The sequence below is a fragment of the Platalea leucorodia genome (genome assembly GCF_965183815.1).
Source record: "Platalea leucorodia genome assembly, chromosome: 9".
NCBI classification, from domain to species: domain Eukaryota; kingdom Metazoa; phylum Chordata; class Aves; order Pelecaniformes; family Threskiornithidae; genus Platalea; species Platalea leucorodia.
Window position 1 is genome coordinate 29,706,148 of NC_138831.1, and position 13,342 is coordinate 29,719,489.

At 54.3% G+C, this 13,342-nt stretch overlaps 1 protein-coding gene across 1 annotated transcript; it reads right to left on the reverse strand.

The window, feature by feature from the left end:
* Positions 1-1,774: 1,774 nt before the first annotated feature.
* Positions 1,775-12,633, reverse strand: INSYN1 (inhibitory synaptic factor 1; the record flags this gene model as incomplete). The annotated part of the gene is made up of 2 exons (XM_082321674.1): positions 1,775-2,461; positions 12,451-12,633. The coding sequence occupies 2 exons, from the start codon at positions 12,631-12,633 to the stop codon at positions 1,775-1,777; spliced, it is 870 nt and encodes a 289-aa protein (XP_082177800.1).
* Between the last annotated feature and the right edge of the window lie 709 nt (positions 12,634-13,342).

Here is a 13,342-nt window from a genome sequence, read left to right on the forward strand (position 1 = left end):
ACATCTATTAATCATGCTTTTACAATGGGACCAGGCTGTAAAAAGCTCATATAAATAAATAAGTAACGAGCTGTTGACACATGGAGCAATGAAGGGAGTGGAAGGAGTTGTCCCATCCCACGTCTCCCCGTGCCGGTGCTGGGTGAGCCCAGCTGTTCCCTCTCTGGGATGTGGGATGGGGACATCCCGTCCCTTGCTGGCCCTATTTGTGAAAAATAAGGGGTTAAGGCTCCCTTCAGGGTCCTAGCCCTGGGGGTAGGGGGAGATGTGGAGGAAGATGATGCATCAGCTTTATCAGCACCATCTTCCCCCCATGATCCCCTCTGCAGGGGTCTTCCATCTCCTGGCTTTGTCTGGGGCCGGGATGTCCCCATGGGGACCCAGACGGATGCTCCCTGGATCGGAAGCACCGAACCCTCTCAGGCGCTACACATGATGGGAACATACGCTGATCGCCCAGGTGATGCCATGTCCCTTGGGCCCTAAAAACTAAAAAAAAAAAAAAGTAATTCAACATAATTTATGTGATAACCTTTTCTCCTGCTATGATTTGGGTTGAATTCAGAGTGTTTTGATTACCACCTCTTCCTCTTTGATGGGTGTTTCATATGAGCATCCCTCGCTCATGGTAGCGATGCTGGGTGTCAGCGAGGGTCCCGGCTCTGGGGTGATACTGGGGGTGGCACTGGAAAAAGGCTTGAAATGGAGTATCTCTGACCTGGATTAAAAAGAAGGAGTCAAGGTGGTGTTTTTTTGCTGCTAGGTTTGAAAAAAACACCGTCATGCCAGGGATGCTCGAGGGCTGGCGGTGCAAATGCATCTCTGCAGGAGGAAGAGCCGATGGGGATGACATGGGGCGTTTGTCTCCAGGACCAGGTGCTGCACCGACCCCTTTGGATGCTGAAGGCTTTGGCAAAACCTGGAAGCCAAAAAGAATGCCAAGGGTGGATTTGGAGGCCCAGAATCCTTCATTTTTTAGAGCAAATCTACCTTTTTTTCCTCTCAAATCAGGGCTGCAGCTTTTGAAATGCAAAACCAGAAGAGGATAGCTAAAGGAAAGCCGGAGACATTTTGTGCATCGGTTTAAGATGGTTGCAAGACTTCGAGGTTGCTAGTATTTCCCCTGGACCTGGTATAAAGGATGGAAATTGGGAGGAGGGAGTTCCCCACCCTGCCTCCTCGGCACTGGTGTGGTTTTGCTCTCTGGCCCCTCTCCATCCCTCTAAACCTCTTGGACCATGTGCCAGCCAGGGAGCTGACAGCTCTGGTGACATCCCTGCCATGCCCAGACATCAGATATGACAAAACAGATCACACCAGCTCTTCTTAAGCCAAATAGGGATAAAATGTCCCAGGGAGGGACATTCACCCCCAGGCCCAGCCACACACCCCACCCCCCAGCATCCCCACATCCCCATTCATCCCCTGACCACGACCTCAGATGCGCTGGCTCTCCCCTCCATATAGGCTTCCCTCTCTTGGCACATATATACATATAATATATATATGTTATTGTTATTATTTCTCCATGATGGACGGTTTATTGATCTGAAGCTTCTGTCCACAAAAAAAAAAACAATTTAAAATTCCCTGAGCCTTGAAAATGACGGGTAGGTAGTTGGGACGTTTGTCGTCTTTGCCACCTTTTCATGTTGATTTTATTATTAGTATTGATTTATTTAAATATATATTTATATATATCTTTTTTTTCTGTCCCTCCCCAGGAATCCCCCCATCCACCCACCCTCCCCAAATCCGTGCGGTGGAGCCGACGTCAGTTTTTGTTTTTAATTTTCTGCCTGGCCGGGATATAAGGCAGCACCGTCTGGGTGCTTTTATCGGCTACGGTCTGCGTGCTGCTGTTCCTTGTCAGCCGCCGCGCCGGGGGTCCACCACCACCACCGGTGGAAGGATGCTTTGAGGGTGGCCCTGCCAGCACCTTACGGCCAGGCTCCTCAGGGCCATCATCCCCTGGGGACACCGTGCTGTCACCGTCCCGGTCGTCATCGCAGCACAGAGCGTGGTAAAGCACCTTGTCACTGAATCGGACCCGTTCCCGCGTGCCGGCTGGCCGGTGATGCGGGATCTTCTGGCTGGCCGTTGTGCTGAAGGCTTCCTCGCTGGATGAATCCGGGGTCCCGCCGCCCCGGGGACCGTTGGTGATGGGGATCCCCCCGTTCATCAGCCGGTAATCAGGCTGGCGAGCTGGCGGGGGCTGTGGCTGCGGCCGGGGGGGCTCGGGACCATCACCCGGGTCGGAGGGGGTGGAAGCATCCAGGAAGGAGCAGAATTCCCAGCTGTCGGAGAGGATGTCAGAGGCAGCGAAATCGAGGGGTCCCAGCTCAAAGGCGCCTCCCCCCTTCTCGCTGCTGGAGGTGCTGCTGGCCGTCGCTGTTGTCCAGTCGTCTGGCTCCAGCTCGAACTCGAAGTCGGATGTCAGTCGGTCAATCTGGCTCACCACCTGCAGACAGACAGATGGACGGACGGGCAGAGAGGAGCTGCCGGACAGGACCCTCCCATTTTTGCTCTGTAATAACACCACATCCCTAAATCTCTGCCATTTCCCCCCGCATCACCAGTGTGATGAGTTGGGAGGTCTCGGCCCAGGTGGAGCTGCTCCAGGAGCCCCTCAGCAGGGACCGAAGCCCACCCAGCGGCACAGCACCTATGGGCCCCAAGCAGGCGGTGAAGCCTTGGGTGCCTCTGGGTGCTCAGTACAGTAGGATGGGCCCTTCCCAGGGAGGCCCTGCGGTCTGCCTTGTCCCCTGGGACCCTGAATGTCACCCCAAATCCCTGTACATGTGCTGTCCCTTGGTCCCTTGCACTCATCCATGGGGAACCCCAGCGACTGCCACCTTTTCCCCCTGGTAAAGGCAGCTCCACATGTAGGGAAACTGAGGCAGGGGGTGCAAAATGACCCAAGGCTGTGTGACAAAACACAGAGCAGCATGGGAAGTTCAGGAGCTGCACGGACAGCACTGTCGCCCCCCCCCCCCCCCCCCAGATGGGATGCTGACAGGCTTGTTCCCCAATCCTCCATCTCCTGCAAGGTGCTGAGTGTATCAAGACCCGTGGTGGCTTGGGGACAGGAACATGTCCCCGCCACGCTGCAGGGGATGGACCTCACATGGGGCATGAATAAAACAAGCCTTAAAAAAATTAAACATAATAGATGTAATGTCCTAGCTGAGATGCAAGCCACGGGCATGGCTGGAAGGGAAAGGAAGGGAGGAAGGACCTCCTTCCTCCTGTGCCTCCCGTGGACCGTGGTCTCCACCTAATGACTTTGCTGAGGTTTTGGATGCAAGAGGCTCGTCACTGACCTTCAAGTCTTTAATCTCATCCAGCTCAAGGGCTGCCCAGCACCAAGCACAGCACTAATCCTGCCCAGGGTACCCCAATCCCACCCAAGCACCCACTGCCGTGGTATCCACCTGGAGCCATTGCTGTGTCTCTGGGAGCATCATGGTGTTTCTTGGCTGGTGTTTCTGCACGTATATATGTGTGCGGGGCTGTGTGTGGCTTTATTTTGTGTGGGAGGTAGAGCACGATGTGAAAATTCAACTCAGCAGCAGTTTGAAGTGCATATTTTTGGCAGGGTTGCTGGCTCGCCTCCCCCCCCCCCCCCCCCCCCCCCCGGGGGAGCTGGCAGAGGGCCTGGCCGGTCCCAGTGCTGCCAAGCAGGGGGTGGGCAGTGGCAGACGAGTGGGGGGGCTAAGGGGAACCCCTTGATACCTCTCGTACCTGTTTGTGCACCCAGTTGATGCATTTTGTGCTCTCCCTTTCCCCAGCATGGGCATCAGTGTGCCCCGGCACCTCAGGGCTGTGTCCCTCCCACTACTCCCCGGCCCCCCCATCCCACACACTGAGCATTTGGGAATGAAAAAACCCCTGTGCTTAGCTTTTTCCAGGTGGTTTCTCCATGTATAAATGTTTTTTTTTTCCTGGTTATTTTTTTCATTATTGCCTTTCTCTCCCCACCTTTTTCCTTCCACTGCCCTTCCGCACATCCTTTCCTGGTGGAAATCAGCCACAAATTTCCCAAAATGATGGAGGGAAGACAACTCGATGGGCAATATCTTGCCAGACATATTTCGTTTCCTTCTCCTCATGCTACTGAAAAGCCCTGCCATATCTATGCCAGTCCCACAGTTCATCAGTGGGTGTTGGACCTCCTTGTCCACCAAGAATAATTAATCATGGCACATCTCTCCACCATTTTTATGCTGCTGTTATCCCATAACTCCATTTTTTTGAGCAGTTTTGCTGGGGAAGACTGAGTGCTTGGGCTCAGACACCCCATCCCATCCTTGCGTTGGGTGGCCAAGGGTGGGCACCCCAAAGCTCCCATCACGGTGTCAGGTGGCCCTTGGTCTCTGCATCCCTTTGCTAGATGGCAGCATGCAGAGGTTTGGGTCAACACCATAAATCACTAGAAATGCACCATACATGGCTCAGCCGGGCAGGCTCCTTGCAAAGCCCTCGTGGTGGATGAGGAGGCATGGGCAGAGTTAAGGGGAATTTAATATGTCTGGGCATCTGAAACCAGGAGCCTGAGGGGATGATTACTCTGCCAGCCGCTGAAGTGGCTCTGTTACACTCTGCTGACCTAATTTTAATAGAATTCCCATATTTGAGCTCCAAATTTCACTTGTTCAATAACCCTGCCCATGCAGCTCTCCTGCTCTGCCAAGCTCCTGAGGAGATGGCACCAAGGATGGGGGACTCCGACCTCCCCATTTCCTTGTTGCGGGGGGATCCAGCCCTAGGCATGCAACACCCTCTCTTTTAAATCAGCTGCAGGTTGCCACAGGATATCTCCAGGCTCTGGCTGCAACGAGGACCATTTCTCAGGCCACCAAATGCTGCGTGACAACCTGGATGAGCATCTCTGGAGGACAAAATAGCGTCACCTCCATGGGGCACAACCCCAAGGGGCACAGGGGTCCGATACGGTTTGAGGGAGGGTGACGAGGCTGGATGTGTGCATTTGCTGCCTGCTGCAAACCCGGAGCAGAGCAATTGGGGAGAACTGGGAATGGGGAGACCCTTTCTGAGATGGAACCAGCTGGTGTCACCACGAAAACGCAGGTTGAAGGGCTGGGGATTGCTGACTGGGAGCATGTTGGACATGTAGGCAATAAAAGATGCCAAAAAACCCCATCTTTCCAGAGAAAAAAAGGTGTAGCAGAGCCTGGATGAAGTTCGGGTTGGAAATGGGAGGAACCCTCCCGCCATCAGACCTGAGCACATGGTGATGGGAATAAATGCAGCCCCAATCAGCCCCACCTGGGACCCCCTCCCCACCATGCCCATGGCCCAGGAGCCCATATAAGCTCAGCCCAGGGCCAGAAGTACCTTCCTGAGCTGTGCTGCATGGGGACTTCTCCCTAGCCCCATGAGTGGTTTCTCTGCTGGATGGACCTTTCGAAGGTACATTGAAGCCCATCTCTAGTCCTGACTCAGGGATGGACCTTGGACCTTCATCGTGGCACTGTCACCTGAAGGACTTTGGGTCCCCAAAGCAGGGTAGTGCTGGGGACAGTCAGCTGAGCGCTTCTCATCCCAGGCAGCAGAAGGCAACAGGCTTTACCTAAGCTCCTCACCCATGATCTCTGATTTATTTTTCCTGCCTCCTTGCCCACGCAAGACCTCCAGAGAGGACAAGCAGGGACCCATCCATCCTTCAAGCTTTGACTTTGAAGGGTGCTGGGGGCAAGCTTGGAGCATCCACTCCAGCATCTGCAAGAAAGTCTTGAAATTAAAAAAGACAATTTCTTCTGTTCCCAATGCACCACGAGGTTTCTTTTTCACCCTTTTTTTTTCATCCTTTCTTTGGGGGAGAAAGGGCGAAACTTGAGGAAAAGAGAAAAAAAAATTATATGACCTCTTCTTTCTTGGTGACAAGAAAGAATTAGGAAAAAGGGCAGGAAAAGAGCTGTTCCTGGGAAACACCCGGCTATTATTATTTTTTAATAAGGCAGCAAATGATTCTGCTGAAACCCTCAGCTAAAATGAGATCACCTCTGTTTTCCTGAAGGCTCGGTGATTACAAAACCAGGTTCAGGGCGAGCGTGCCCCTGGGCTTCAAGTTGGGTCCCTGGCAACCAGGGTCCCTGCTCCTCCTCCTCCTCATTAGAGGAGTTCACTGCAATTTGGGCTGGGTGAGTGCCAGGAGGAGTCACGTCCCCATCCCGGTCCTCGTCCCCATCCCGGTCCTTGCCACGGCACACAGGGATTAGTGTCACATCAGCGGTGGCTCACTTGGGGCTATTTTTAGGAGCACTTTCTATTTTAAACAGCGGCTGGTGGTGGCAGGGGGGTGTTAAATACCTATGTGACACTTGGTACCCACTGAGGATTTAAATGTAAAGTAGGATTTGGTCTTTTCTCCCCTCTTTTCTCCTTCCTGCGGCAGGTTGTCAAAGATTTTTAGCTGAGGCCATCACGGCTGGCAGGGGGAGCCAGGGTGAGAGCAACGGGGAGAGAGGGAGGGATGGACTAGACCTGGGACTGGGGGGTTTGGGGTGAGACCCTGGTGATGCTCTTATCCCCCAGTGAATTGGGGTGGCTCTGTCCACCTACAAGCAGACGAGGAGGGCTGGGGTGTCCTCAGCATGTGCTGGAGGTGCCATGGGAGTGACTGAGAGAGGACGTGTTCCCATCCTCCCTCACTTTTAGGTTTCATCTTGCTGCAAAGAGCCACAATTTGGTGACAGCAGAGCATCCGTAGTCAGACCAGGGGTACCCGGCAGCAGGAAAATAGGGAGCAAAAATAATTCCCCTTGACCTTGTGCATGGTGTCACCAAGGGGCCTCATCCTGCTGTGCCCCAGTGCCTTTAAAGCAGGCTCTGAGTGGCCAAGGGATGCTCAGCTCTTGCCCAAAGCAACAAGCTTTGAGGAGCTCGAGGATGAACTGGAGCCAGGCAGAGGGATGGGCCCATGTCCCCATGGTACTCCATAGAGATGGGCACCGAGTAAGGATGAGCTAAACTGCGGTGCTGACAAGTTCACCCCCACCCCAAAAACCAGCTCCCACCATACAGCCCAACTGGGAGTGCTGGGTGCTCCTCTTACCCCATGTACAGTTCCTGCACCCATGGACATTGCTGGCAGCTGGGAGCTTTCCATATAAAAGCCTGGGTGCTCCAAATTGGGTGTTTACCTTCCCAGCTGAGGCAGATGTTGAACATCTGGAGCATCATTGTTTTTAATGGGATTTTTGGTTATTGGCTGCAGATCAAGCACAGAGGTTCCTAGCTTGGTGACTCCAGCTTCCACATTTTGGCCATGCTGTTTCCTATCAAGGAGTTAAACCTCCTGGAAGCTCGAGAAGATGCTGGAGAGGTTAGGGACGAGGCTGGAGGACAAGAGGGGACTTCAAAGGCTTTCTGGCCGGTAATTGGTCATGCATATATTCCTGAGGCCAGGGAAGGAACTGGAAGATGCTGGGATCAAAGTGGTGTGATCTAACAGCCCCTTCATCCCAGCACGGCCTTCAAAGCAGATGGACGAAGTGGATTGGTGCTCGGGGTGAGTACTGTTGGGTGAAGGAGGGGGTCTGGGGCGGAGAGATCAAAGTAGGGTGTCTTTGCTTTGGTGATGTGTGTGTCCCCCCTTGGCTGCCCTCCAGCGAGATGCAACTGTTTTTCCAACTCAGAGCAAAGCATCTCATCCCCAGCCAGGCTGGGAGAGGAATAGGGATTTTTGTGCATCCCCCCCAGACCCCATACTCCCTCAGCTGCCAGCTCGATCCCCATCCCCAGCACCCCGCTGTGCACCTCCAGCAGCACATTTTGGGGTCCAAAGCATCTTCCCATGTTACGCAGCTGCTTTCCCAGACTGGATCCGACCTGCCTGGCCCCATGCTCTGCTTTACTGCCAGCTGGCACACAAAGGGAATGTGCAATGGGACCGCCTGGCCCATGCAAAAAATCCCCAACCCTATTTCCAAAGCATCCCAGAGGCATTTGACACCATCGCCTTGAGCATCAATTCCTCCCTCCACGGCAGAAAAGAGCCATCCCAAAGCCTCCAGCAGAGCCCCTGCGTCCCCACAGCCAAACTCTCTCGGAGCAGGGACCTTCGTGTATCTCCCAAACCACTTCCTGGCACAGGCAAGGTGAGTAAATATTTAATAAGGAATAAATGATTAATTGGAGCTCGCAAAGAGAAGCTGGGTTACAGGGGCCTTTCTTCCCTGAGCTGATGCTTGTAAATGAGCATGCCATGGATCTCGGGATCATTTGCTAGATCATCAGCTGCTAAATAGTTCGAAATCATCACACAGATCTCTAAAACATGTTATTATTAGAATAATGTTATTAGAATAATAAGCCGCCTTCTCTCCGTGAACTTTCCCAAATGTTCCCAGCTAATCACCTATTGATTACAACATTATTAAGGTATTTATTATTGTAAAGGGTTGCAGGGAGGATTTTCCTCCTGCCAGAGGCTTGGAGGGGACCCCTCACTGCTGCTCCCCTGCATGGTGGGACCCCACTGCTCCCATGTCAGGGGGTGCGGGGGTGATAGGGCCTTTCCCATGGGATTTTGGGGGGGTTGCACATAATGACACTTCACAGACATTTGTTTTTATTTCCTGTCTCTGAATATACCCCATGGATGGTTTCTGACTCCCAACACTAATCAAAGGGATCCCCCAAGACTGGGAAGGAGCTCAGCCTTGCAGTGGAGATGGCAGGGACCTCTTGGGATATCTTCTTCCCTGTGGTATCACCCTTATTCCCATGGGAAAAGGCCAGGGCTGGCAGGAGGCATGTGGGAGGGCAGGCAGTGTGGCAAGTGCTCGGCGGAAGCGCCTTCCCTGCCTGCCTCCTGCCTGATTTCTACTTCCAGTGTGCGTTTTCAATCAAAGATTTTAATAATAATTTTCTCTGCATATAATACAGCCCTGTCTTGGAGTGCTGGGGAATAATTATATACACAAAAGAGAAAGAGGGAGGAAGGGAGAGTGGGAGACAAGAACTGGTAAAACAGCATCCTGAATCAGACGGACATCTGGAATGACAGGCTTCAGGTGGGAACTGCTCCTGGGAGCTGGGGATGGTGCCTGATCTGGGGTCTGGTCTCACATTGCATCCCCATGGATGGGCCAGTGGAGCAGGGCTACCTTGGGGTCCCCCGCTGAAGCCTCCCCCTGGAGCATCCCACAATCCTGGCTAAGTATGGGACTCAAAATCTCTGCTGAAGCAGGGACAACCTGGGAAAAAACCCTTGTGTGAGCTAGAGCTGGCTGTGCCTGGAGCTGGCGGGTGGTTTTGGAGCAGGAATCATCCCTGGGTGAAAGCCCTTGTGCCCACACAGGGGTTTTGATGGCTTCAAGGGTTATTTTTGTCAAGGTGGTTATGACCCATCTGCTTCTTCCAGACCTGCAAAGTCCTGGTACCCAGCTCTTCTTGTAAGGAGAACCTGGAAGGAGCAGGTCCAGCATCACCCAGTGAAGGTTTTCTGGCTCCACAGATGCCTCTGGTGCAGCAGGATTGGGTCCACCACTGCCCTCACCAAGCACATTCAGTCCTGTGCCCCAACCCACTGGCAAAGCCCTGAACAGAGGAGATGGCCGCAGGGATGGACATTTCCAAAGCCTCCATGTCATCTCCATTGGAGAATACACCAATATCACAAGTGCCAGGGCCCTGCAGGCACTAATGGGCAGCCCCTCCTGGGACCCCCGCTCATGAGCCCATTTAAGCTTGGGGCCATCAGTCCCTGCCTGGGGCTGCAGGGCTGCTTGTCCCCATGTCCTGGCCCTCACCTCCAGCCGAGGAAGAGTATCACTGTGTGCAAGGTAGACAACCACAAGGGCTTATTTTATTTCTTCTCTTTCACCAATATCCTAGAGCTTACGATTTGCCAGCCTGGTGTCTACCAGGAACTTTTCTGGGTGGGCTTGAAAAAGATTTCCATGTAATGTGCTCCCATTGAGTTTGCTCTGAGTGATTCAGAAGACAAGGGGTTGAATTTCCAAAACTTCTAATGCCCAACATCTGCTTGGTTTGGGGAAAGCCAGACCTCTGTTTCTTTGGAGTTGCAGGAGCCTAGTTTAGCCTGGTTGGACTGGTGTGTTTTAGCTCCAGAGCCTGCTCTTGTACTGAGTTTTATGCTGTTTTGTATAAATTCAACTAACTGCTGAAGTTATATGGGTATGTTGTAGGAGTTGTTGAGAAGGTTTGAAATTTAGGACCCACCTCATGGTGGGGACCTTGTGGCCGGCTCTACGCTGACCTGGCCGTGTTGTCCCACGGTGTGAGTGGCTTTTCCAGGGCAGCTATGGGACGCAGCCTGGGAGGTCACTGGGATGTGCCAGCTCCATGGAAAAATCATCTCCAGGCCTCAGCACTTCCCAGCACCCTCTGGAGAAGCCATCTCATGGGGCATGGGCCCCCTCCCTGGCACAACAGCAGGGTCTCCCTGGGGCGAGGGGCAGAGGATAGATGTCCTCTGGGCACTCTCTTCTCCTCAAAGCATAGGGACCTGCTGCGCCCAGCTCAGCTCTTCCACCCTCCAATGTTATTCCTCCTCCTTTGTGCCTGCTTCCCAAAACGTGTCCCCAGGGAACGCCGAGAGCCCTTTACCCCTCTCCTGTGTCCTCAGGCCACCTTCTCCTCTTCTCTGCTCCAAAACACGCTGGTACAACCTGACTTGGGCAGCCTACCAAGGATGCTGCAAACATGCTCAAGGTCCTTCTGGCCCCAAGAGCTGGATGGGAACCTTGCGGAGCCACCCAAAGCTTAGCGGGAAGCACAACCCAGCCTCAGCTGTGAAATGGTCAGAGATTTGTCTCATCTGGGTCTTTCTTATCCCTCTGCATCCTCAGCAGGAGGGATGCTCATATGATCATGGTGGTCCCACCTGGCCTTAAATCCATGGGCTCAATAAAAGGGGCCAATTGCCATCATCCTCACTTTAAAGGCCTCTTTAAGCTCCTGGAGGAGCATGAAGTGAGCTCGGGCGAAATGGAAAAAAGCTCTGCCTCCCGATTATTACTATTATGACTATTTTTAATTCATCAGAGATTTGTCGAAGGGGTTTTGGGCTCTCCTGTTGGCGTTGCAGGAATGGGGGGGGGGGGGTGCTTTTTGCTTTGGGTGGCTGGGTTTGCTTTCTGCTGCAGGAAGGACCAGCAAAGCCACGAGAGAAAGGAAAATCTCTAGGGAAGCGACAGCCAGGTTGAGCCCTTGTGGGGACCCAGTGGGGTGGCATGGCAGGATGTGGCATCCCACTGGTGCTGGCTTTAGAACAGCCTCCCTAAAATCTCCCGGACTGAGCGGAGCCATCCCAAAGGAGGACATTGCATCCCAGGGGATGCTTCAAGCTGGAAGATGTCACCTCCCTGACCGCGGCCACGTCTGAGCTCAGGACGACATTGGTCCACCTGCATCAGCACTCTCTTGGTGGCCCCCAAATGTCACCAACCTGTGCAGGGCTGCTCCGTGGTGGCCCCATGGCAAAACCTCCACCAATTTCTGCCCTTCCTGGGGGGAGACGAGGTTTCTCACGGCTCCGGACGTAACCCCATGCTTGGCTCAGGCCACAGAGAGGATGCAAACGCCTGCTTACCCTATTGCAAAAGCAAGCTGCCACACCATGCTCAAGACTACCGCATGCTTTCCATCTACCGCTTCCCCCATCACCTGCAAAGATGTCCTAAATGACCAGCCCCATCCAGGTCCCCTTTCCCTGCACCTTGGAGATTTGTGGCCCAAACAGCTGAGCCCACAGAAATATTAAATTCCACACCAAACTGACTCTGCCATGCTTCTGCATTGGGAGGAAACTCCAACCACACTTTATATGTGTATATATATATTTTTTTTTTACAGGAGCAATGCACAGTGACAGCCAGGCTACAGGACAGGCAGTCACTTTGGACTCCTGCCTGCCCCGTGGACCCCGCCCTCATTGCATCCAGGGCTGATGCTGTATTTTCGGTGCTCTCTGCAATGCCAGAGGGACCCACCATCCTCTCTCCATCTACCTCCCTGGTTTGAAAGGGACCTGGAAAACAACTCCCAGGCCCCCCAATAAGGCAGAGCAGAGCTGACTGTGGTACAGTGATGATGGCACCAGCTCCCCCAGCCCTGGTGTGTGACCCCACAGTGTTTCTCCCACCACCAGCACCTGCAGAGCTGGTGCCTCGGCCAGGTCCCCTGACCCCGAGCAAACCCCGGTGTCAAGGTCAAGAGCAATTTTGCAAACTGTATCTATTTTTTTCTCTCCCCTCTTTTTGAAAATCCTTTTGCACATCAGCTGGGCTGTGCCACCCCAGGTTCCTCCTGGGGCTGATGGGTTGTGAGTGCTGAGCTGGCTCTGCTCCCCCCAGCCTGACCCTGGAGGCAGGGGACAGGCAGGGGGATGGGGACAGGGCACCCCAGCAACTACCGTGACCCGCGCTGGGATGTGATGGCACCCTGGGGCTTTCCTACCTCCCGGAGCTCCTTGGCCACCTCCTTGAGCTCCTGCAAGATGCCTTCCAGTTGCCCGATCACCATTTTCATCCGACTCCGGATCCTTTCCCTTTCGCAGTTACTCTTGCTGCTGCTACAATTGCTGCTGCTGCTGCTGGGGTGGTCACTGGGCTGCCTGTCCTGGCAGGTCCGGGAGTCCATCCTTCCCTACCAGCCTCGGTTCCCGGCCACAACGGCTCTGTCCATCCTGCTCCCCCCTAGCCGGGTGGCCTGGCGTCCGCGCAGCCCCTCTCGGCTGGGGAGCTTTCAACATCTTAACGTTCCCCTGCCTCCAAGAAAGTCCCAGCCGCACGCTCGCCTCCCTGCGAGGTCGGGGGGCTCCAGTTCGGAGCGGGCAGCAGGTTCTGGATGCACCATGCGGAGTCAGAAACGCTGCAGAGGGGGCTCAGCCGGTGGCCGTGGGAAGATGTGAGGTGGCCATGGGGCGAGTGGAGGAGGCGAGCACTGTCTGGTTGGGCAAGTGGGAGGAGGAAGAGGAAGAGTCCCTTGGATGTCCCAGGAAGCTAAAATCCAGTGGCTCAAACCTTGCCTGCTCGCCGATGCCAGGGAGGGGGACGCGGGGCTGGGTGCTCCTGGGGAGCGATGCTGCTCCCTGCGTTGGGCCTTCAGTCTGGGGTCGCCAGCTCCAACTCTGGGTGGTGGTGGTAGTGGGGGTCTCCCAGCTGGGCGCAGGTGTCCTGGGGAGCCCAGGGTCCTCTCCTGCAAGGACAGACAGACAATGTGAGGGAGCCGTCCCTTCCAGAGCCAGAAAGCTGGGGGGGGAGGGATGCCCACTCCTGCCTTGCCTTGCTCTCAGCCCTGGCATGAGGACAAGCCCCCGGGTACCCCCACAGTGTCTTGCCCTAATTGA